Raw genomic sequence first — 26,624 nt, 5'->3', positions numbered from 1 at the left:
TGAGAACCAGTGGCTTAATGACAAGAAACCAAAGAAACTGTGAAATGACATTCAACTTATGAATTTAGTCCAACCTTCCCTCTTGCAATGTCACTTAAAGTCACTGTTAATTTATTTGTAGCTTAATACTGATGGACAAAGGTCTCCATTTCAGCTCGGAGACACTGAAACAGGTTTATCTGTGAGGGTTATTAACCTTGACCCACTGCAAATCCACTTCACTTCCAGGGGCCTCTGGTCCCATGCCATACATTTTTATGCCCTTAAGAAGTTCACCCCAGCAACAGCTACAGTACAGGCTGTCCCATCGCTCAAAGCGCTTTAAACTCATCTTAATTGTCACATGGGAGCCGGCGACGGGCACCTTAATTGATCTGACCTTTAGCTGTGCTTTTTAATTTCCAATCCGCCTTTCATTGTTCCATCTGCCACTTTTAAAACGACATCTGGTTAACTGTACTTTACCGGGTGATCTCTGTTCGGTTATTTTTAAAACGTAATGTATGCTTCAACAGATGTTAGTTTTAATAGACTAGGAGCAAAACGGTGCTCGGATATATTCGCAGTGTCTGCAATAGTTCCCCCAGCAATTCAAATATTGACACCAGGAATTACAAGCCTCTTGGCCGCCAGTGACTCCGCTATTATGTGAAGGCTTCTTATTTTGCAGCCTATTAGCAAACATCAATTCAGGCTCTATTTTCTCTCATCATATGGCATAAATAAAACATAAGCCTGCAGTTTATAAAGCGATAAACATTATTTTGTAGCAAAGGGCTAATTTTTACAAATATGACTGCTGTCAGCAATAAAAACAGACAATTTGCTTGAATAAATAACATACAGATGCCGTCTGAGAAAAGATTAAAATATGCTTACTGTAAAACAATTGTGTTGTTGTCTATTGGAAGGTCATACAGCAAAATATCATACAGCAGAATATCATAATGGAGGCCAATCATGTACAGTTAAGTCCTAGAGGCGTTCAAGGATTATTGTTGTGGATGTATAAATAAGTCTTATACTGCCTTAAAGCCTTTTCTTTGGGTCCGCTACTGTAAATAGGATGTAAATAGAAAAAAATAATAATCTTGGTACATACAGTTACAGGCTTTATTTAACATCTCTTCAAATGATGATCTTCAGAGTTGGGGGTAACATATTGTAAATAAAGTGTGTTATGTAATCATATTACTTCTGGAAGTAAGGAGTAACGTGTTACTTTTCATAAAAAAAGGCCTCAACAAAAAAGCCTGCATGGTCATGCAGTTACATTACATATATAGAAAATAAAAAAATATGTAATATTTAAATGGGTTAGTTTTGTTCGTTTTTAGTCAAAATACTGACAGCACAAGAAATAAACTGCAAAAAAAAAAACATCAGCAATATGCACTGCAATTAGTTGCTTTTAATTAGAACATTATTAACATAACAATAGAATTAAAGGAGCAGTAGGAGATCTTGGAAAATGCTAACTTTAGCCTGATAGCACTGAAAGCAAACATCCCACCCTCCCTGCAATCGCCGTCCAAAGCCACGCCCCCTGAATGCATTTACGCTCACAGACCAGAGACAACATTACTACAATAGGCTACATCAGCGGTTCCCAATTCCAGCCCATGTTCCGAAGTGAAGTAAACATCAACGGATTTCCCACGCTCAGTGAGGAGGGAGCAATGAACACTGTGTAGGGATCATATCGATCGGAACACAGCTGATGACGTATCCTGTCTGCGTGAACAGGGTGCGCAGAGGTATGCTAATACATACGTTGACAGGCAGGTAGGAAAGCATATTAAAACGCTTGGACCGAGCGTTTTGATTGGACGAACATTTCTTGATCCTACGCCTTCCACAGAATATATAAATACAGACAAATACATTTAGACCACTTAACTTAATGATTGCTATCGGGATGTGAAGAGACTTTCAACCAGCATAACAAAAAATGTTTCTGAAGACAATCACCTATTACAACTTTAATTAGACCATAGTAACATAATATTGTATTATTATTTTTATGTTAAATTCCAAAACACATTATATTAAAATGAATTTTACTATCGGCAGTCCACTCTTTTCATCTCCACTCCTCTGTCACCATGAGGAAAAAACACTAGTGAAAAGATGAGAAGCCAGAGCTTGGGTTCCACAAACTCTTTTTCACATCCTCACATGACGGCTTGTCGATTTTTACATCCCTGCTTGAGAACTTAATTGTCTGCCTTAACATTTACCAATAGATAAATTTCCTAAAGCACGTACTTTCACGGAGATGACTGTACCTTCAGGGGTGTTAAATTAATGGCATATAATTGACTAATTAAATGCTTATTGATTAGCAAGTTCCTAGGTGATGAGGACGCAGGAAATTGCTACTTTAACACACGAAAAAGTGCCCATTTTACTCCATTCTCCATCCCAGGAGTACGGGAAGACATGGACAACAGATTCTGTGTAAAGAACTGGACCTTTCTGACATCATTTGTTTGTTGTCACAGCAAATGTACCAAGGATTTCTAAATATCAATGTGGTATTTTAGAGCCATATTAAATTTTTTAAATATATACCTATTTTACCCAAAAATTCTGTCAGCATTTACTAACCATCATGCTGTTCCATTTACTTTCTTCTTTTGAACATAAAAGGAGAAATTCTGACTGTACTAATAACTTTTTTTTTTGGGGATGAAATTACAATGAATGAGGACTGAAGCTTTCAAAAGCACTATAAAATTCATTCAACAGCTTTTTGTGAGAATCAATTCAAAATTTAAGCCATTATTCACTGGTAATCCTTCCTGTAGTGAGCTGTTAACCAGATCATTAAGTCATTTTTGTAAACTGAATCAACTGGGGAAGTCGTGGCCTAATGGTTAGAGCGTCGGACTCATAACCCAAAGGCTGTGGGTTCGAGTCTTGTACCGGCAGGGATTGTAGGTGGGGGGAATGAATGTACAGCACTCTCTCCCACCTTCAATACCATGACTGAGGTGCCCTTGAGCAAGGCACTGAACCCCCAACTGCTCCCCGGGTGCCCACTGCTCTGGGTGTGTGTTCACGGTTTGTGTGTGTTCACTTCACTGATTCATTGAAAAGATCTGATGATTCTTTCATGAATCGGACATTGCTGCATCAACACACCAAGGTCTGCTTCTCACACAAAGAAGGATATGATAGTCAGAAAATTAACACTTCATTTTTTATAGTACACCGTAGGGATTGTAGGTGGGGGGAATGAATGTACAGCACTCTCTCCCACCTTCAATACCATGACTGAGGTGCCCTTGAGCAAGGCACTGAACCCCCAACTGCTCCCCGGGTGCCCACTGCTCTGGGTGTGTGTTCACGGTTTGTGTGTGTTCACTTCACTGATTCATTGAAAAGATCTGATGATTCTTTCATGAATCGGACATTGCTGCATCAACCAAGGTCTGCTTCTCACACAAAGAAGGATATGATAGTCAGAAAATTAACACTTCATTTTTTATAGTACGTCCATTAATCGAAATAACTTCCTAGCTGCATTTTAGACTTGGGATGCAACGATCTACAAATTGCAATGCGGTAGTGGTCATGGCCTCTTTTTCCTGACATAAATGTAAATACAGAACAGGTTAATTCCCTACGAGCTCTGTGTGTTTGTGTGTGTTTGTTTTTTTGAGCAAAGAGACTTTGACATGTTTCCTTGCTCAAGGTCAGAACAGCAGCATTCTCCAGCCACTGATGGACACACGTGTTCCCTCCAGAGTGCGTTTGCTAGTGTGCGCGTTCACCCCAGAACATCTGTTCACCACCAGCCCTGACCGCTCTGATCTGACACCACCCTCGGCTTGATCGTACCACCCAATTCCCTCTCCGGGGCCAGATGGCAGCCTGCTCCCTCCTTCATACCCCTTCTCTCTCTCTCTTTCCCTTTCTCTCTCTTACCGGAGCTGCTTCTGCAATACCCATTCAGCCACCCGCCCCACAGGTATCGCCCCAGGCTCGGGCCCTGCCACTCACTGTTGACCAGCCTCTGGTGGCTTCACTGGTCCCTCCTGTCAAAAGACAAATTGTTCGACAGCCTGAGCTTTTATGAATTCAGCCCTGAGGTCTAGGGCTCAGGAAAATAGGTTAAGGAAAATCCTTGGCCCGAGATATCCAACTTTGAGTTGGAAGTCGAGGTTTTCAGAAAAGTTGAGTTTGAGCTGGTAGAAGTCAACAACAAATTTAATCACTTCAATTTGACTACTAAATGTGCTTTGTATCAGGCTGACCACAAGAACAGTAAGTCATCATGAAGTCAAATCAAATCAGTGTTTTAGGTGCTTTCAGCAACAAGGGGAATTCAATAATGATAAATTGAATTGGTTATTTGAATGTTTAAAATCCATCTAAAATAATAATAAGGTAACAGCTCAAACATGGCCTTTTTTTTTTTTTTTGCTGTGTGCAAATTTTACTTCACAGGGACAGCAATGTAGGTACCTTTTTTCTGAAAATGAACTTGATTGGATATATAAAACTTAGAATGCTCTTCTCCATCACTGAGTGAATTACTACTACATGATCAACAGAAAAAGGCACAACAATCACTTTTTAATACATTTATGTTTACCATCAGCTTCCCACAGACAGTAACAGCATCAACTAATGTCTACATTAACACACATTTACATTCATTTACAAAGAACAACAATTAAAATTTATAAGAATTTAAATATGGCGCAGTGCTATTGCTAGGCATATTAAACTGGACTGCAGCTATTTATTGAAAGCACACACTATTTTGAACTCAACAAAAGTGAACCAACCTTTTAGTGAATTTGTCCCATTACTGGATAAGAACGAGCCTAAAAATGAAAAGATGCACCTGACCTTTGCCTGTCCAAGAACAGGCAAAATCAACCATGTAACACTTAATAAATAGACAGCATTTTGAAGTTAACTCAGTTTTTTTTAAAGTAGGTCCAATGATAAGAGTTCACTATTTTTTTATTTTTTATTGCCATCTACATTAGGAAACAACTCTTGAATCACCTATTGTTAGTGAACATTTCGACGCACCCGCAATCGGTTTAAATTCCAGATTGCACTAATCAAAACCTTTCTTCACTGCAAAGAGCAGTTACATACTCGATAGCTCAAAGAATTTCTTCCTGACCTGAGCTTTCAGGTATGCGGACAGACCGCCAAATCCATGCAAAAAGACTTTAATTCTGTAGTTTCAACAGCTGAGTAACCCAAACACGCCCAGTTCCTATGCAAACAGCCTGTATGCTGGGCACTTTCCGACAGTACACATGTAGCCAAAGGCATTTGAAAAGCTAAGGGAGTTTTGGTACGATGCCCTCCTTTAAATGCTCTGGTAACCACAGATGAGGCACAAAAAAGAGAGAGGATCATTAAGTGGCCACAACATGAATCTTTTTAATTACTCATCCTTGTCTTTAGTCGTTAACGAGAGGGGGAGCCTCCACTGATAATCTGTGTAATTGGACAATGGGCCTCTCTCATTCAATTATTGACCACTGGCTCTGCTAGTGCACTGATATCTTGCTTTGCTTGCTAAGATCATGGGACTGTTTAATCTACTGTAAGGACATCACAGCATTGCTTTCGCACTGCGAGATTGAGTAATTGTAAATCTATATTTCTTTCCATCTTTCTCCTTTCATTTCCTAAACGATGGACAATGGGGTCCTGTAGCACAGTGGTAAAATGAACCACAAAATTATATACATACATCTAAAACTAGTAGACACCAAATGCCTATTTTGCATAAGACGTGAATTTTAATTTATTAATGAAGATTTGTTCTGCTTATTACAAATACCACAACAATTTCAACCAGTTACTGAAAATGGAGCATGATTTAAAGGAACAGTGCACCCAAAAAAAATTCAGCCCCGAAGCAGGGGTTTGAAGTTAAAAATGTCTTGATGGATTAGTTTATTGCAACCATGCAGCTTTTCACTTCTCAAAACATTAATTGATGGATTGGGGTCGTGTGGATTACTTGTGGATTATTGTGATGTTTTTTATCAGATGTTATTATGACGGCACCCATTCACGGCAGAGATGTGATGCTAAATTTCTCGTCAACTCATCAACATCTTGGATGACCTGAAGGTGAGTAAATCATCAGCAAATTTTCATTTTGGGTGAACTACTCCTTAACTGTAAGGACTATATATATATATATATATATATATATATATATATCTTTATTTCACCTATATAGACACAGCATACTGGTTCACTGAGGACATATGCAGTAAATAAAGTATGCATATAAGGCCATAAATTCCTTGTGGTGAAATAACCAATAATATTCACAAATAGCATGCATGATAAAACTCATTCACAAAGAGTCGCTCTGAATTAAGTCTAAGCTCTATTGCAACTCAAATGCATTGATGGTTTCATTGGCAATGCAGGGCCAGTGTTAATTAACCCTACTTACAAAATTCACACCTCCAGCTACAGCCATTTCCAAAATATGCCACTTTTAATTGCTACACAATTAATTCACTCAAATGAATATTTCCCTGGCAAAAAAAAAATATTTTTTTTTTTTCAAATTAACAGCTTTTTCAAATCATTCCACATAAATAGATAAATACACTAATGTTCCTTTGGAAGTCAATGTGGCATGAACATTATTTCAGTGTGCTTGAGCAGAGAAAGAGGAATGCGCTTTCAATTTTTTTAATGAAAGCCTTCCCTTAAAACACTTTTTCATAAAGAAGCACATTTAGGTCGATGATACATTTGAATGCTATGCACAAATATCTTTTCAGCTGGAAAAGAATCATTATGAGACCCAAACTTATACCATTTCCTTTTAGCGTATAGTGAATTTTTAGCACTAAGACGATGTATCTGGAACAATAGGTGATCATTTATGCCGTATGCTCTCAATGCGCTGCTTTAGGGCCAAGGTACAGCATGTCATTCACTACAAAATCAATGAGCTCTGTTCTTTGCAAAGACAAAAGTGTCGTTTTTCAGAAAGACGCAGAATGTAAGAATACTAAACCTGCCGTTAAGACTAAAATAGATATAGATAACTGAAGATGTAAAAAGACTCATTAATTGTGGTCATTACTGCTTGAAACTTATTGATTTTAACAATGCAAGAGGTTCAAATAACGTATCTACTAAAAGCTATTCTCTCTGCGTCTTCAGAGCACAGCGTAATCAACAGATTGTTAGACATGAATTTTCTGTGCCTATGACAATGCCTGATATATGGGGTCGATGAGAGTATTCCTAATCCATCCATTGCTACAATTTATTAACTTATTATAATTGTATACACAAACATTGTGGTGATTTAGGTGACACAGTGGAAAGATGAAATCCGTTTATATTAAAAGGGGTGCTCACCCCTGAAACACAGAGCTGGCAACACCTTTCAATGGCTGCTTTTAACAACATGGTTATTGTTTTATTGATCAGGATTTTATTACATATTTGACATCCGTGTTATGTGTTAATCGAACAGCGTATCATTTTCTGACACATATTTTACGAGATTACGACCGCAATTAATTTAATAACTATTATTTTTTTTTGCACATTTTTGTCTGAGCGTGGTTTGTGCTTGAGTGGACCGTTTGTCTTGCGGGTATTGTCAGTCATGTACGCGCTCTCTCGATGGGCTAGTGCATGACCCAAACGGAGGGGACGGAAATGGCCGACGGTACACACTCCATGGACTCACCTCCACTCCTCTATTCTCGTTCAGCCTTCCATCCTTTTGTTCCAGGGAGTGATATCACTATTAACGGGACCATTCATTGACACACAATTCCACCGCTCTACACTTAAATGTTCCCATTTTATGGGAAAATTATACGACGGCAAAAGCTTCACTCCTGTATACTTGGGTAATGTGACATTTTTCAGCAAAGGACGAGTTAACCTATAGGATAAAAGAAGAAAAAATGTGTCACAAGAGCAAAAAGTGGCATCAATAATATTAATTACAGTGCTTTTATCGCACCTGTGCTACATTTATTGAAAACTAACACAATATCAGTTCTGAAAAGCACAGCACAGGCAATCACTGTGTACTAAAGTGAGAAATAAGGCAAAAAAAAAAATGTATTCACACAAAAGGAAAAGACAAAATCAGCATGTGCTCTCATATATTTCTCAAGAGAACATTTGCTGAAGGTTGCAAAAAACTGTATCAGAACCATTAATTAATTTGTTCATCTCATTCTTCATAATTGAAAGATCTTATTAGCCCAGATAATAAAGGCTCTCAAACTTTCCCACCTGAACATACAGTCGGCACTGTGCGGACCTCAGACTCTTTAGAGGCCTTGTCAGCAAATTTATTATTTGAAACCGAGCAATAGGTAAGAACTTGCAGGTCTGTCAAACTCATTTTCTGTCTTATTGAAATCTTCACAGCAATGTTCTGCAATAATCAGCTTTAAGACCTAATTGCCCAAAGGTCCTTCGAACAATTGTAGAATAATTGTTCGTCACAGGTATTTGAAGTCCAAATTGCTTAATAATCATAAATTTTAAGTCAAAATATGGTAGCAAAGACTGAGTCCTGGTACTTAAAATGTACCATTAGCAATATTAATCACTGAACAAAGGCAGTTGTAGTCATAATTCTGTCTAACTTCTGTCAAAATCTGCCACATCTCCAAAAAAAAAAAAAAAAAAACTGCAAATCTAAGATGAAAATGATTTTCTCTGTCTTGCCATATTGCTAAATGTGATTAGTAATTTTCAAAAACAACAACTTAAGGCACATTTTCAGGCCCACACTGAATGTAATTTTGAAAGTATAAGAAGTTTCTTGTATTCTTGTACTTGTTGCTTTATGACAAATTTGGTACATTTCATACACTTTCAACTACCTCTAGCATTGTACAATTCTAAGCTCCATTTAACACAATTTGTTTAAATCTATTCTGCTGCTATTCTGATCATTTTCCCCCCAAATCCCCAGAAAATGAGTAAAAAGTCTGCAGATTCTGCCTGGTCCTGAACATTTGTACAAAATAGGCTGAATGGCATCCTTATCTTCCAAGAGACACCTCCTCTTATTCTCAAATCAGTTTGAACATTTGACAACAGGCGAGCAGTTGGTCACACTGCACTGTTAAAATCATTTAATGAACAATTTGGCGCATACACACCACCATTAAAAGCACATTCGAGCACAACAGTCCAAGGTAAGACATCAAACAGACCCAGGAACACAATAAACCGCTCACTGTTGGAACACACCAATCAATGAATACCAGCTGTTGTGAACATTTACATTGCACTAGAGGGTCTTTTACTCTGTTTTGTAGTTGTGGTATGCGGCCTACCTTGAGCAACGAGTATTTGAGACATATCACATTAAAAGATACAAGGGGATATGCTTCAGATTTGTCCCAATTAACCTTGTAATAAGATGTATCAAAGGCCTTATCAATGATGGTAATGAGAGAGATGAATTGACAGTGTATAAAAACAGTGCTGTATGAAGATATGCCTGCAGCACTAGTAGACGGAGGGAGACCACACTCATGAAAATGTAGGACAAAAGAGATCCTCACCAGCAAGGACACACACACATAGAGGGAGAGAGAGAGAAATACAAGGCTAGCATTGTGTTACCCTTGACTCTTAAAGTATATATGAATCAAGGAGCTTATTATCTGGTTGACACCATAAGAGAGTTGTTCCCTCCTCAGCACTACTTAGGGCTCACCTCATAATGTGCCTGCGCTTAAACCCAATCATAATCCGTCTTACGCAATAACAACAAGACAATACTTTACTGAGAATGTCTGATGTCATATCATAATTACACTAATGGTAAAAGCTCTCTTTGCAAAAAAAAGTGAATTTTTACTTGTATGGTTAATTGTTTTCTGCTAAATGACTGGCCTTGGTTTTCTTTCATCAAAAATAAAAAATGCCATAATGAAGTCAAAGAAATATAATTATATTATACATTTATATTATATATCTATACATATGGAATATATGGAATTTGGTTAATGGAAGTCCAACAATATAAAAATAAGTTCAAAAAGACAAATGTGACTACAAAATATCTAAGCAGGTTAATATAATCTGCTCCTCAGACTGGAATATCTATATTCTACTAGAATATCCATTTAGTGCCAAGACAATATTGCCAGGAATATCAATAATTCAAAAATATTCATCAAAGATGATCATTTTGACTTTGACATCTAATTAAATAAAAAAACAGAGAGTCAAATAGTCTGCCTTCAACCAATGTGGGACTATCAGCTAATAGAAAAAAAAATCTATTTAGTCATTTACCGGGTTGAATAACTTCAAGGGTTTTCTGAGCCCCCCTTGGATCACCCTGGGAATTCCCAAGTGAAGCCATCGCCTTAGGAAACCTTCACTTTCTTTGTTTGAGAGAGAATCCCCAACAGATTTAAGTCATATACTGTTTAACTTCACCAAATCCAATTTCCTCCTTTTCTCATATTCCTGTGATATTTTGCAGTATTGTGAGGCCATTTATCTGTAGTCTTAATTGGAAATTCTGATATCTATTTTGACTGTCCTTGGGAGGGATATTTCTTTGTCATTTTCACTGGAATAACCTGGTATGATGGCCTGGTCACATAGCTGTCCTCAAACATTTGATAAAAGCTGACAAATCCGGGAGATTTATTGACATTATTAGGAGCCAGATGACATCATAACCTTGTTTGGAAATTGAGGAATTATCTGCGTTAGTTCCAATGTCGGGAACAATTGGAAACTTAAAGCTGAAGTGTGTTAATTTGAACCTTTTTTATATATTTTTTTCAAATATTTATCTTAACAAGCTTAATATGCAGAGACAACTGCTTGCTGAAAACTTTTCAAAATTAATATTTTTGCAATTTCTTGATGCAAATGGTGCAGAAATTACATATTTCCTTCAAGTAGCTTCATTTTGACTCCAATCAATCCATTAGAATCATAACTATGAGTCTATCAAAGTCATTCTGTTTCAACTCATCCATCATCATGTAAATCTAGGAACTGAGTGTCTTTGTATGGGGGATGGGAAGCTATATTTATCATTCAATTTAAAGCAGCAAGGTTTTTCTCCTTTTATACAAATGAATTAATCTATTTTTGTCATTACGCATAATGTATTTCATTACTGGAGGATGAAAGAGGGGTTAACTCATAAATAATTTAGAGGAAGGGAATCTGGTTGCAGTATAATTAATTAACAACTGGATTTAGAATATGACTCCATGGATGATCATTTTATCTGTCTTTGTCTCAAGGTAAGAAGGAAATGTTAGCGTATTATGAGACAGCATATTCAAAGATGTCTGACATTTTACAAAAGTCTGTATGCAAAAAAGCAAACATATGTATATGCGTTGTATGTTGTCTTTATGATATATAGCTTAAAAACACAGCACTTACTCAACACTTGCTTTTGAAAAGGCATCTGATCCAGTCTATCACACATTCATATTTTTCCATTAACAGGCCCTCTGTTCTGTAAACATATGCAAACAAAACTGATTAAAACTGCTTATCATTGCATGTTGGTCTTAGATGATATATAGCCTAAAAACCTTGCAAAGTTTGATATATTTATCAAATCTGAACTTATTAAGATTGCAATCCTTTAAAGTGTTTTTTTTTTTTTGGAGATGAAACATGAACTGCACTGAACCTGCAACATTTGATTGATTGATTGATTTAAAGATGAAGATCGTAGCTGTGTTTGTAACCAAAAGTAACCGTGTATTATGCCTATTTTTCCTTAAGCAAATTTAATGTATTATAGTTGTTGTTTTTCTCTATCTACTGCTTTAGATGAGGGATTTGCTACATGACAAACTGCCATTTTATGATAATCATTATGGAACAAAGGAACATATTGCAATGAATGGAATCCTTGTGATCTGAGCATAATCTATATCCTGCCTGTTGTCTCCAGCATGCAATATTCTTTCACAGGGTGCTCTTCACACTTAACCAGCACTCACCGTTGAAGAAGGCATCTGGCACGGTCCACTCCCACACACATTCCCACATCTTAATTTTTCAATTAGCAGGCCCCTTGTTCTCTAAACATATGCAAACACAGCAGGGCATCCTTTAAAATGCAACTCTAATCTGCAGGCTAGTTAGAGTAAATTGGCAGGCTTGTAAACCTTGAGAAATCTGAATAGAGCTCATTATCAGTTCATCTCTGCTGACTGGCTTTTATATGAGAAGCATGTGTTGTAGAAGCTGAACTATGATTGTTTTGTGTGAATAGGTATGTGTAGACATGTTTGTGCACAATGAAAAAACTACTGAACTTCACTGCAGTAGTGCTACAGGCTAAAGCATAAGGCTCTGAATAAAAAAGTATTTTTTCCCCTTGTGAAACTCTGTGAATAATATTGGAAGAAAGTAGATGCATAATTGGGCGTTTCTTCAACTTATGGCACTTTTATGTCCCAAGGGTTGATTTTTATTAACACTTACAACTTTTTTTCTTTTCTTTTTGTTATATCCAGTTCACATTCACACTGTCTTGCAAAGTTTTTACCATGCTTTGATTATTTCTTTTTCGAATACCTTCTACGTATAGATTTTATATCGTCACAGACTAAGACTTTCAATCTTACAATATGAAAACCCATCATGAATGAATTATTCAACTTTAAAAAAAACAGTAAAAGACCAAAACTGTGTTATACTAATATATTTCAATATTTATAGTATGAATATTATTTATATAAGTTGTTTTTACTTTTTTAGGGTTGTTATCTCCACCACAAACAATTATGAAAGCGTTTTTCCCCCCCAAAATTACTGTACTTGTTTACCAAGTACAGAAAACAGAAGTCAGAAAAAAAGGTAAAAAAATGTTTAGACAGTTATTAGACAAATTTAGTAAATAGTGCGAGTGTTGTAATTAGACAAATTAAGTAAATAGTGGGAGTGTTAAAACAGTGTTTTAAGAGAATTCTACAGAGCCAAATTGCCTATCCCTTACGAAAAAGAAGTTTATTCAAGTGTGCTATTAGTATACTTCTTTTAAACTAAAAATAGGAAAGTATACTTCTAGTCTACTTTTTATGTACTTCTCAGAAATGGGCTTTATGTACTTCTCAGAAATATACATAAAATGACATTTAAGTATACTTGACTTATACTTAGAAAAAGTCTAAATATATTTGAGCTATACTTGTGTTCCTAGAATCCGTGTTTTCATTGTTATACTGTAGGGGGCGCTAGTACACATCTTCGGTACAGAATTTCCAAAAAACACAAGTGAAGAAGAAACCGAAACAACAGATGCTTCCACTTGTATTCTAACACGATCATCAGACATAAAACAGTATCAAAACTATGTAACATTATGTAATAAAATGTCGACCAATGAAGAGGTAATAATGACTGTCAAGCTTTGGGGTGTTGATCGAATTCATAGTCTTTTTTCAGCTTTTTTGTTCAAAATGTTGTTTATTTCTTTATTTATGAAACTTATCCACATTCAAGTGTTTAAAAAAAGAATGCATGAAGCTAGAATAAAATGTTTTTGTTTACAAGCAGATACCCTGTTCTTTTGATGTTTTGTATGTTCAGATATTCATCTAACAAAATATATACAAATTAATACCTAAATATGGACATAGTAGTATACTTCAAGTATGATGTAAAGTTCACTTAAAGAAAACTTACGAGTATACTTGCAGTATAAAACTACTAAACTAGTACTTTACTGAGACTATACTTTAAAGTGTACTAAAAATGCTACTACAAGTATTTAATTAGTAAACTATCAGTATACCTAGTATAGTTGCAGTACAAACTAAACATTTTGATGTAAACTAGTTGTGTACTCAAAGTTAATGGCTGTTATACTTAAAGTATACTTAAAAGTATACTTTTATATACTAGAAAGTGGGCCAATTTAGTCCCAAGGAGTATTGAAATAGTACACTTACAAGTATACTACTAGTACACTGATATTTGTATACTTACTACATAAAGTTTACTTAAAAATATACTTGCACTTTACTTAAGTATACTTACTAAAATAAACTTGAAGTATACTACTTTTTGGTAAGGGATAACTTAGTTTTAGAAACAACTAGGCTAATTGTGAAAAAAGTGCGGCATCTTCTAGAAACATCAGCATCAAATATGCATATGAAGCCGTGTTTGAACATGAATAATGAGATCTCCCACTAAATTAATCATCTCTGAATGACAAAAATTATAAAACGCGACGTTACCTTGAGTTTTTGTCGTCAAACATAATACACGTCACGACGTCGTCGCTAGACTTGGGTGCGTCTCGCGTGTCGATCAAAGTTGCTTCTCTCTTTAAACCAGCAGTGACGACTAGCGGGGGTGTGAGAGAAACGAAATCCTCCCATTTGCTTTGATGACAGTAGCCAACTTCTGTCATTTTCAGTCTCACTAACTGTCTTTATGACTAAGCATTAGTAAAATAGCGACGTACAGCTTAAGTGAGATAGGAATCATCATTTTTGTGTTGCTGAAGGCGTGTCGCGCATCTTTAAATCTCTCACGTGATGTCTTTACATTCCCGTCACTAAGATAACTGTATATCAATGGTAAGTTTTCATACACAGCTTTAGCAGTGTCTTTGTACTTGTTTCATGATTCGGACCATAAATGACAACTGTTTTGATATCACACTGTTAAGACAGATGGCTGGACAAAACGCGGAAATCGAGCTTGATTTGATCAAAACTGGAGAGAGAAGCTCTTTGGTAAAAGCTGGTAAGTTAAATAATAGCCAGCATGCTCGCATATTAGTCTAACACACTGAAACGATTTTGGTTTGGTGCATGACATATTGAGAACAATGTTTTCTCACTCATTTTGAGATGGTTATTGATTGAAGGGTGCAACAGTGCATTAGCTTTCAGAGCAGTTAGAAATAGGTGAATCCTGTCCCCAGTCTTAATGGATCTGTTTTGATCTATTTTTTCACTATGACTATTCCTTTCCCCATCCAGTAAATCCTCCCCCAAATTTAGTTTTTATGATGGAGTAGTATGCTCAGAGAAGGGGAGACTGGGGCTAGTTGTCACACTGTCTATTATGCCATAGATCCCCACATTTATTTATCAGAAAGACTTGTATTAGAGATTATATCATGCATAAAATGGTTATGCATGACAGCTGTGCTGTGATTGTGAACAGCTGATAATGGCACACCTGAGAATCTGCTCATTTCAAAGCTGCTGTTTAAATCCTGTGACTGTGTTGTCAAAGAGCATGGGCTCCCCTGTAATAAAACACGAAAGATTAATCTTCCACGTCTGTCATATCATAACACGTTCACTTCACAAAGCGAGAACACAGCGAAGACAAACCACAGAACTTTCTGGAGAAACCGTTCTTTATCCTCTTTTCTAAATTATTCAATCTGAAGGAGAGAGAGAGAAGAAGAAAAAAGGCCAATACAGCCCAAAGCCATTTTCATTTGTCTTTCCCCTTCTCTTTTTTTTTTATTTTGGACTAACAATGCAGATTCCTCTACGGAAAATATGTCCTGTGTGTTAATTAATCATAAGACATTAAATGTTAAATAAAAGAGAGAAAAGCACATTGAATAATTCATTTAGGATAGGTGGAAGAAAAAATAAACAAGGTAGTGCAGCCAAAGCAATGATTCATTAATAGTTTGCATTCAGATCTGGCAGATTCATTATTGAATGATTTCTGGGCTCACTTTGAGACCAGTGAGAGCACAGGAAAACATCTCAGCATGTTTTCTAGACAGGCCTTGATAAACATTGCTTCAGGATGAAAGAACTTTTGAAATGAGAACTGACACGGTGGATTAGAGAACATTTATTCTTCTGCATATATAGTGGTAGATTTGTTACTGACAGGGATGTTTAGAGTATTTAAAAGTGATGTATTTGAGCACCGCAAAAATGACACTTTCTCCTTTGACCAGTTAAATGTGCAGAGACAAATATATAAGTAAGCTTTGCAAAACAATGTAAAAAAAAATATGGCTCTGTGGCACTTTCAAAACATTGCAGAGTCGATTCATGAAATGTTGGATTCTGGCTCAGACAATGGCATGAGTTTGAGGCTTGAATATAGAGTGCAATAGTGCCCACCCACTTTTTCAGCAGACTTGGTTCCAGAAGTAATTTTCCATTTAATTTTTCTCTTAGGGATTTTTCAAAAGTCCTTGTTAAAGAGTAATAAGCCATGAACCAAACCAACCAGCTATGCAGTGAATCACAACATTACAAGCTTTGTTTTGAAGCTCAAAAACTGTGTACTTAATGGTTTTAATAAGCATTGCGAATGTATAACCTGTGTAGAACCAATTTCTTTTGTTGTTGCACTCTTACAGTGAAAGTGAATAGGGACCAGGGCAATGAAGATCCAAAAAGGACAAAAAAACATTATAAAATTTCCCCATACAACTCTGACACTACTTTTCTGAAGTCACCTCATAGCGTTGTGTGAGGAAAAGACTGAATTTATGTCATTATTTACTTAAAAATCCTGCTTTGAAAACCTGGTCCCTGTTCACTTTCATTATATGGATATTCTTCTATAAAAATTTCATTTTCTGTTTTTCTGAAGAAAGAAAGCCATACAAGTTTTAAAATTGACAAAATTTTGCTTTTTGGATTAACTTTTCCTTTAATACTTTAGAGGATTTTATGAAAACCTTTTGTATAATCTCACTTACTAGGTGAGCGTAAATCAATATCTTGCTCAATAAGTGTAAACATGCAGATTATCCAAAAACTCTTTCTCTTTTGCAATAACAGAGGTATCCAGCACAGCACCTGGAAGGCTCTCACCCATTCCTGAGCTGGATCCCTGGGAGAGAGAAGCAGAAACAGGCTCTACAGAATTCACGTACTCCTTATGCTCAGTGGACAGGTACAGCACTGCCTCCTCCTCCAGCAGCTCCCTATCTGACTCCCAGGAGAGAGGAGGTGAGTCACACAACATCACACCTGGGTTTGCAGATTGGCCACCTTCTTCTTTCCCAGACCACTATACTGCCCTAAAATGCTCTAATGAATAATAATTACAACATCAACTGCCACCACGAATTGTCTTGTATTAAAATTCCAACTCCTAATTTTCTCTCAAATGAGCGCTAGTTTTATACACTATCTTGCTTTTAAAAAATCCTTTGATTTTTTTTAATGAATTTATGTGTTGCCACAAGCATATAATTATGCATTTTTAAATTGTACATTTTTAAAATCGATCTATAATTTAAAATGAAAACTAAGGAAACGCATGTGATTTTAAAGCTGTCTACATCAGTTGAATAACTGAATTAAGCAGCACATTCGATTAAACTTACATATAGAGATGAATTATTAAAGCCATGCGCAGCGAACTCTTGTGCATGACTATTATGATTCAACAGCTTTTTCAATATGAAATTAATTAGAACAATATATTTCCCCTCATTCAGCCGGTAGGTTCAGATGACTTAAGGTGCAGTCATTATGTCATAGTGTCGAGGTTTAGACATGCGTTACAATGCCTTTCCTGGTACAATATTCAGAGGTTAATCTAATTCCTACTCTTATGCTCAGAGGCAAAGGTGTTTTGTCCCGCATTAGGCTCAAATCTACTTAAAGTCTTGAAAGCCCCATTTGAAGCTTGGTTTATTTTATTTTTTTTACACAAAACCCTGGGCTGTGTGGAAACATTTTTTAAAAACAGACCATCACATTAAGTCGACTACACTAAAATCCCCCTAATTTTTTAATTCTACACTAAAATCCCCCTGTTTATGTAATCACCTGGAAGCGCCTGGAAAGGAAAAACACCTATACAGATGGATGATAATTGATTACATCTCCACACAGCTCTATTCCTTCTCTCTTTTGAAGGAAAAGGTGATTCAGTAAATTATGCATGTGTACAGAAGTGCCCAGCGAGAGCTGGGAGGCTTTTAAACTGTTGTATACAAGAGGTGCGGACAGACTCCTGGTCATTAAGGGCCCTTGAGTGTCTATCCCTATCAGCCGAGATCCCAAGGTAAAGAGTTTTCAAAGAGGCATTTAGGTTCTATAACATATGTAACACTCCATGGGCTTTTTAAGTTCTTGGCATGATCGTGACATGTCATTTTGAGCATTTCTGGCATCGTTCATTTTTATGCTTTAAGAAGACAGTAGCAGCATGTGTGTTAGACATATATGATCATTTCATTTCTAAATGGATGCATATTGTGATGTACTGTAGTAGTGATAAAAGCCTATCTGTTAATGTTTAACATTTTTCAGCAATATTTTTTCCAGTGCTGTTTCTTTGAAAATTACAGATGTTTAAGGGTGTTTCTTTAACTATGGATACTTTGGCCTTGTAGAAACTCTTACAAAACACATTTTCTCTTGCTAGTTTATTTAATTTTCCCACTAACAATGTCCAATGGTTTATATACAAGCATCACAGGAGAATTCTGTCATTTCTGTCATATTTCAGACATTTTCATCACATTATGGATTTTGTTTGATAACATGTGGTGATGGAAATAATAAACAGCGGTGGAAATTACATTTGAAACATTTTAAGCCATCTGTTTATAATTTTATAGTTAACATTTTGTAAATAAGCACCCAAAATGATATAATATTTAAATTTTTTGCATAATTGCATTTCTGCCCGAAACACTCGGAACATAAAAGTACTAGTATTTTACCCTATAGGGATTTTTCAAAAGTCTTTGTTAAAGAGGCAAAGCCATGAACCAGACCAACCATCTATGATGTGAACAACGATACAAACTTTGATTTGACACAAAAAAGTATTTGAAAGTCAGACAAAAGGACAAATGTACAAGAAGGAAAGAACTACAATACTATGAAGCATTATGAATGACATAATAGAAATGACAGATCAATATACTAAACTATTGATTTAAAGATGGTGATTGTGCATGTAGAAACAACATATTTTAAATTTATTGCAGAAATATGATTATATATACAAATATTTTAAAAACCTGAAACCCTTGGAACATAATCCCCCCCCAAATTATGTCGTAAAGCTTGAAACTTATCACACTTTTATTTTACTAGATTGGTTTGGCAAGAAGCACCACACATGGCCATTTTTGAACTGCATCAGTACTTGAATTCATTCTTTTATTTGTTCAGGCCTTTTATTTTCATGACGTATTGCCAGCATCTATAGCATCATGTTTCTGCTAACTAAACAGATACAAACTACAAGTGTACTCTTCATTAGGAAGGTTTTACATGCTTCTTTTAAATACACTTCCTGCAGCTGTGAATAAAGTGTAGATGCTTTAGCATTCCCTGTTGACTGCCCACAATCCCATTATTTCTTGTTCTTGTTGTTCAGAGTTCTGTGCCGGGATTGTGCTGAATTGTCTCTTCTGCCGATTCTACGAATTATTCCTCATGCTACCAGAAACATGTGAGCGAGCTGCTAACTCCATCTGCCCTGCCTACATGCTTTTCTCTCCGCCCGCGGAACCTGCACACAATAACAACTGGAACTGCAGTTGTGATTTTGACTGTGGCCTTATGGACGCCTGCCACGAAACAGGGGAATGTCTTGAACTAGCAATGGAAATTTCTGAGGTTTGCTATCACTGATGTGCCTGCAAAACTGAAGATGTTGCTTTGTTGGGAGAACACTTTACAATTCCACATCACTTTGGGTTAAAAAAGTTGGTATTTTCCATCCCAGAACTCTACAGTCTATGCCAAGCCAAGCTAACTTATGCTCATTTGGACCTAGCATAATCGTAATAATAATAAGTCATTCTAGGTTGGAAAATAAATGTAAACATGACAAGCTACTATTAATGATTTCTGCGCAACTATTTCGACTCTTATATCCAACATAATCCAGTCTCTAAATTCATGTCATTGGTTAAAGTGGTAGAGAAGCGCCTCCAAGTTTTCTGATTGGTTAAGTTGAGTGGCTTTCACTTAAATAACACAAGACCTCCTGTAAAACAGGCCCCTTGACAAAAAGTGTGTTTTGACTCACACTATTGAACTGATCAAATACTGAAAACAGAAATAAACTCGCAAGCACTTTCAGGTTTGGCATCGAAAGGCTGATGAAATGATCCTATCAGCTTCACTAGGTAAACAGTTCTACACAATAACAGGTCCTTGTGCCAACGTATGTCGATTTTTATCACAATGAAGAGCGAAGTGGAGAGAAAAGGCCTTCAGTGTGTCCCTGTGTAGATGGCTTGTTTAAACTAGAGTGCAGTTGTTAACAGCCGGTTTGAGACGGTGTTTTGTAGGACACTTGTCTTTCTAGGGCCCATCAACCTTTGTTCTTCGTTCAGGAAGACTGCTCTCTCGAGTGCACGGTGACGGCGTAATAGATCGTTTTTGTCAGTGCCAGCCTCTCGTCACATAATGGGGAAAGCGACACTTTTGTGTGTGTGTTTGTGTGTATGTAATTCAGGCATCTATTTCAGGGAGAGGTCAAGGTAAGAGAACGATCACGCCAGGCAGTGGGCTGGAGTGTTATTGTGTTATCTTAGCTTGCTAAACATTTGTTTTCAGTTATCAGATAGAGATACCATAGGAGTAACCGGGTTGTTCAAACAACAGGAAAACCTCAGCGCAGTTTACCAAGAAGTGGGTAGTGCTGTTTTTTTCCTCCATTTTTGTGTAAAACATAGTCATGACATAAAAATCATATGAATATTTATCAGACTACCAGCAAATCAAATTGCTTAGTTGTCACAATAAGCTCTTTCACTGGATTTACCATATTAGTAGTATCATATCTTGTCTACAAGAAATTGATATCTACAACCAAAACTGTATAGCCTGTTTTGTTTTCTGCAAAATATATTTTTGTGTATATATCTGTATTTTTTCTGTTCATACATCTGTGTATATATATATATACATATATACACACAGAGTTCTGGCATAAAACTCTAGATGGCGCAGTCAGATAGGCCTAGCTCAATCTGACCTGGCAACATCATTGTCACATGGCAGCTGATTGGTTCTCTCCTGTTTCGGTTGCCAATGAACTTACTGCTCAATATTCAAATACCTGGCTTTTGTTTGCTGTAGCAGTTTGCAGCGCACTTCAGAAACCCTCCACCTTCCCCAGCTCCACCTGTATAGATCTGCTACAGGGTGATTCATGTATGCTCTATGGGGGTTATTCATATGTGTTATATGTGCAGCAGCAGTATTTCTTACATGCTTACAGCAGCATGTTGTGGATGTATTGGGAGTAACAAGTCTCAGTACAGCAGCAGCAGCATAGCAGATCTATTCCGCCAAGACCAAATACATTAACATTGTCATGTACATTACCATGCCAATCCCTCCGAGAGTTGTCATGACAGAAATATATACACACACAGTGGTGTCCAAAATTGTTAGAACACTTGGCATATTTAAGAGATTTCAGTTGTTTTTGTTGAATTGGCCATGATAATACCCATAAAACGAACTATTGCCAGAACTACCTGCGATGGAAGGAATCTGCTGGAACATTAAAAATGATGGACTGGCCCCCTCAAACTCCGAACCTCAACCCCATCGAGCAAATTTGGGGCGAGTTGGAAAATAAACTGGACAGATCTATTGTACATTCAAAGGAAAGCCTTTGGCTTGAGTTGCAGAAGGCATGGGATAACATTAGTGTTGAAGTTCTCAGGAAATATATTGACACTGTGCCAGAGAGATGTGCTGCTGTAATTGCTGCAAAAGGTGGACATACCAAATATTAAAGTTAAAAGTGGATAAAAATAGTACGACTCGCTTCATCTGATATATATATATTAGGGGTGGAATGGTTTGCGGAAAAAAATCGAACCGTACGGTTCTCCACACACGGTTCGGCACGGTTCGGACCGCGTTCAACTTAAATCTGACAATGCATCTGTAATATGGTTTCTTACAAATAACACGTAAAAAAAAAAAATTTGGCTAATGTATGTTTCTGTTGATGGATGCACATTCTGGCTTCCCAGTACATTACAACAACAGCGATGAAAAAAAAAACATGGTCAAACCATTCACTCTTGTTCAATGCGAGTGCTGTATGCTGGAATATGAGCAGTCATTTATTCCGTCATCACCCATGTGCTGATAGCGCACGTGAACAGGTGAAACCTGAACAACACACGTTGATATCTGTGTTTAAACTAAACTCATTTAAGCTTTGCCAGTTTAAACATTTAAGAGCCAGAGGACGCGAGCTCGCGCGCGCAGTGAGAAGATTTGTGCGTGCGCTCATCCGAAGCGCGCAAACCCGCGCCTCAGAACGCGCGCAAATATTAAGCTTTCTCTGAAGTATTGTGTTTGAATGGACAGATGCACACAAAAATTATGCCAAAATGCCCGTCTCGGTAAGTATCTTATATCAGACATAGCCGGCTGAACGTACTGTTAAAGTGACAGCACTTTCTTAATATTAATCAAACAGCAACAACAAAGAAATCACTTACTGCTCTTTATTGAATAGCTTTTGTAACTTTAATAAAGATTCGTCTTTAATTTATAGAGTCAAATATGCAGTGCTGTTTTACATTTGATTACTTTATTCAATTTCTGTACCTAAAAACTAATGCTAGACCTACCTATGAAAAACCCTGAAAATCACTGTTTATTTTCTTTGTATTTACTGTATTGTATTTTTGTGCTGTTGCTTGTAGTTAGATAGATTATTTTTATTTGCTTTATTTTTATTTGACAGTATAGTTTTTCCCTAAACATAGCACATACCGAACCACACCGAAATCGTGAGTCTAAAACCGTGATACAAACCGAACCGTGAAAAAGTTTAACCGTTCCACTCCTAATATATATATGTATATATATATATATATATGTGTGGAATATTCAAGAATTCATTTGTGATTAGTTTGCTTTCACTTTTCTTATGCACTGCACTTACAATAGCTCACTTAAATTGCTCTCTAAAAAGACTTTAGGAGCCTTTCACATGTTCTCTGACATAAAACAGCAACAACAAAGAAATCACTTACTGCTCTTTATTGAATAGCTTTTGTAACTTTAATAAAGATTTGTCTTTAATTTATAGAGTCAAATATGCAGTGCTGTTTTACATTTGATTACTTTATTCAATTTCTGTACCTAAAAACTAATGCTAGACCTACCTATGAAAAACCCTGAAAATCACTGTTTATTTTCTTTGTATTTACTGTATTGTATTTTTGTGCTGTTGCTTGTAGTTAGATAGATTATTTTTATTTGCTTTATTTTTATTTGACAGTATAGTTTTTCCCTAAACATAGCACATACCGAACCACACCGAAACCGTGAGTCTAAAACCGTGATACAAACCTGTTGATGGATGCACATTCTGGCTTCCCAGTACATTACAACAACAGCGATGAAAAAAAAAACATGGTCAAAAAATGTATATATGTGTGTGGAATATTCAAGAATTCATTTGTGATTAGTTTGCTTTCACTTTTCTTATGCACTGCACTTACAATAGCTCACTTAAATTGCTCTCTAAAAAGACTTTAGGAGCCTTTCACATTTTCTCTGACATAAACCGTGCCTGAGCAAACAGATGCCTGCTTAAACGGTAAACATCTGCATGTCTACAACTTTTGGATCTCTGTCAAATTACCTGATAGCTGTGGGAGCCACAGGGGCTGTTGGGCTTCATTAATGGTTCTGCATATGGTCTTGCCATCTATTAAAGAACTTCCCAAAAAAATCATTTTATTTCTTTGCATCTGTGACTTCTTTTCATTGTTGATAATGGCTTTATGGCTGTAGTACCAATCAGGGCATGTCAGGGGGAAAGAAAATCCCACAGATCTACACTGAAGGAGCTACCCATATACAGGGGGTACGGAAAGTATTCAGACCCCCTTAAATTTTTCACTCTTTGTTATATTGCAGCCATTTGCTAAAATCATTTAAGTTCATTTTTTTTCCTCATTAATGTACACACAGCACCCCATATTGACAGAAAAACACAGAATTGTTGACATTTTTGCAGATTTATTAAAAAAGAAAAACTGAAATATCACATGGTCCTAAGTATTCAGACCCTTTGCTGTGATGCTCATATATTTAACTCAGGTGCTGTCTATTTCTTCTGATCATCCTTGAGATGGTTCTACACCTTCATTTGAGTCTAGCTGTGTTTGATTATACTGATTGGACTTGATTTGGAAAGCCACACACCTGTCTATATAAGACCTTACTGCTCACAGTGCATGTCAGAGCAAATGAGAATCATGAGGTCAAAGGAACTGCCTGAAGAGCTCAGAGACAGAATTGTGGCAAGGCACAGATCTGGCCAAGGTTACAAAAAAATTTCTGCTGCACTTAAGGTTCCCAAGAGCACAGTGGCCTCCATTCCTTAAATGGAAGACGTTTGGGATGACCAGAACCCTTCCTAGAGCTGGCCGTCTGGCCAAACTGAGCTATCGGGGGAGAAGAGCCTTGGTGAGAGAGGTAAAGAAGAACCCAAAGATCACTGTGGCTGAGCTCCAGAGATGCAGTCGGGAGATGGGAGAAAGTTGTAGAAAGTCAACCATCACTGCAGCCCTCCACCAGTCGGGGCTTTATGGCAGAGTGGCCTGACGGAAGCCTCTCCTCAGTGCAAGACACATGAAAGCCCGTATGGAGTTTGCTAAAAAACACCTGAAGGACTCCAAGTCTGATGAGACCAAGATATAACTTTTTGGCCTTAATTCTAAGTGGTATGTGTGGAGAAAACCAGGCACTGCTCATCACCTGTCCAATACAGTCCCAACAGTGAAGCATGGTGGTGGCAGCATCATGCTGTGGGGGTGTTTTTCAGCTGCAGGGACAGGACGACTGGTTGCAATCGAGGGAAAGATGAATGCGGCCAAGCATTCTTGGGCATCTTTCCCAAAAAGATTCATGGCTGTATTAGATCAAAAGGGTGCTTCTACTAAATACTGAGCAAAGGGTCTGAATACTTAGGACCATGTGATATTTCAGTTTTTCTTTTTTAATAAATCTGCAAAAATGTCAACAATTCTGTGTTTTTCTGTCAATATGGGGTGCTGTGTGTACATTAATGAGGAAAAAAATTAACTTAAATGATTTTAGCAAATGGCTGCAATATAACAAAGAGTGAAAAATTTAAGGGGGTCTGAATACTTTCCGTACCCACTGTATCATAAAAACCAGTATGTTAAAAACCACTCCAAACACCAAAACAGCCCTATAGCAGCTCTAGCAACTAACCACATTGCCCTGCTCTGCATGAGCAAGTCCAGGTTATATTTTCTTAATGTAAAAATCTAATTTTAGTCAATGTTACTGAATGTGTCAAAAAAAGAAAAATCTTGTGTAAATAAATTTGTATGGTAGCCAAAAAATAGCAGTTCTTGAGTTCTTATCATGTGAAATGATCTCTTGAATTATGAATGCTGAACTATGTAGGTGTGAAGTCCATTATCCCTTATTTCCCAAGATTATTTAGTCCCCAATTGGCTATCAAACAACTCATGGCTTTTGTATCTGGGCCATCCGAGTGTGGATGTATGTCAGCCATATACACAATCAAAAAGTGAGCTCCCCCTCTTATGAACTAGGGTGGGTTTATGCCTTTGGGCTATGCAGACGTTCAATCCCATGGGCTCATATCAGAGATACCTTTCAATCAGTAAGTGATCCCCATCTGACATGACAGGTGATTTTTCTCTGCGTCCAATTAATAACCTCATTTGAACAATTAACAGTGGAGGATTGTGGAAAGCCCTGAGGAAAGCAAAGGCCTGAGGGATTGGTAGCAGTTTTAGGTTTTGCTGAAGCAAAGCAGATCCCATCATCCCCGGTCATAAGGCCACGCCCTTTTCCAGGTGTTGCCCTATGAGAGGTCTCTGAGGATGGGACGAGATAAAAGGTGGGGTTGAAGATGGGCTGGGGTGGGAGAGCGCATATGGCAGGGAATGATGGAGTATGGAATGAAACCTCTCTGCCCTTACACCCTGCGGAGAAGAGGAAATTAAAGACCAGGCGGAGGGAAGGAGAGCAATAGGGGGTGTTTGTGGAAGGAAAGGGTGATTTAAGTGTCAGGATGGGGGGGATGGGACTGTGGAGTTAATTACTGAGTAATGAGGGACAATTTATTGTGTTCTTGTTAGACACATCAAAATGTCTATTGTGAGACTCTCTGTTAATGTGTCCCCTTAGAGCTTGGTGCTAAAGGTCCCCAAAGCTTGTCTGGAGCTTTAGTAGCCCGCCTGAGTCTGATGCAGCCATCCTGGGACCCCAAGGGCCCCGTGGAGCCACTGAAATACCACCAGGTGCTTTTAGTGTCGGTCCCCGAGTCAGGAGAATTTATTCCGAGAAATAATGAGAGTTGCATTAGCAGAGTATCGATCCCCCTCAGTGTGGCCTTCCCTCATGAGCCTGCGGTAAGTCTTTAGAGGCACCTCTCAACCCCACTAAATCTCCACTTCCTCAGTTACAGCCCTCTTCTGTTGTTTCCTACCTCGTGTCCATCTGTTTTATTTTAGGTCAAAGTTTGTCGTTCATCTCTTCGGGTGATATTTATTTTGGAAATATTCAAATTTGAAGAAGAATGGCATGATTAGATGTTTAATCACTCTGTGTAATAATATACAGTATATATATATATATATATATATATATATATAT

At 37.2% G+C, this 26,624-nt stretch overlaps 1 protein-coding gene and 1 long non-coding RNA gene across 4 annotated transcripts in view; one reads left to right on the top strand and one right to left on the bottom strand.

The window, feature by feature from the left end:
* Window positions 1–7,556: 7,556 nt before the first annotated feature.
* LOC107584473 (uncharacterized) lies at window positions 7,557–14,312 on the bottom strand. Its single transcript, XR_001609146.1, has 4 exons — window positions 14,241–14,312; window positions 11,994–12,074; window positions 11,422–11,497; window positions 7,557–7,915 (listed from the first exon to the last, which is right to left on the bottom strand). It is a non-coding gene; the product is annotated as an uncharacterized lncRNA (long non-coding RNA).
* Window positions 14,313–14,338: 26 nt separating this feature from the next.
* LOC107584472 (myoD family inhibitor domain-containing protein-like) overlaps window positions 14,339–26,624 on the top strand; it is a 29,819-nt gene continuing 17,533 nt past the window's right edge. The window contains exons 1-4 of one of the 3 annotated variants that reach the window (XM_016271108.1): window positions 14,339–14,585; window positions 14,682–14,754; window positions 16,782–16,952; window positions 19,348–20,688. In XM_016271108.1, the coding sequence (XP_016126594.1) occupies window positions 14,583–14,585; window positions 14,682–14,754; window positions 16,782–16,952; window positions 19,348–19,604 (504 nt within the window). In that variant the 5' untranslated portion in view covers window positions 14,339–14,582 and the 3' untranslated portion in view covers window positions 19,605–20,688. Of the gene's footprint in view, window positions 14,586–14,677; window positions 14,755–16,781; window positions 16,953–19,347; window positions 20,689–26,624 lie in introns of those variants that run through there. The other 2 variants (XM_016271109.1, XM_016271110.1) reach the window with 2 other exon arrangements.

The sequence above is a fragment of the Sinocyclocheilus grahami genome, unplaced genomic scaffold (genome assembly GCF_001515645.1).
Source record: "Sinocyclocheilus grahami isolate Dianchi unplaced genomic scaffold, SAMN03320097.WGS_v1.1 scaffold60.1, whole genome shotgun sequence".
Taxonomy (NCBI): domain Eukaryota; kingdom Metazoa; phylum Chordata; class Actinopteri; order Cypriniformes; family Cyprinidae; genus Sinocyclocheilus; species Sinocyclocheilus grahami.
This window is presented reverse-complemented; position numbering and strand designations above follow the sequence as displayed.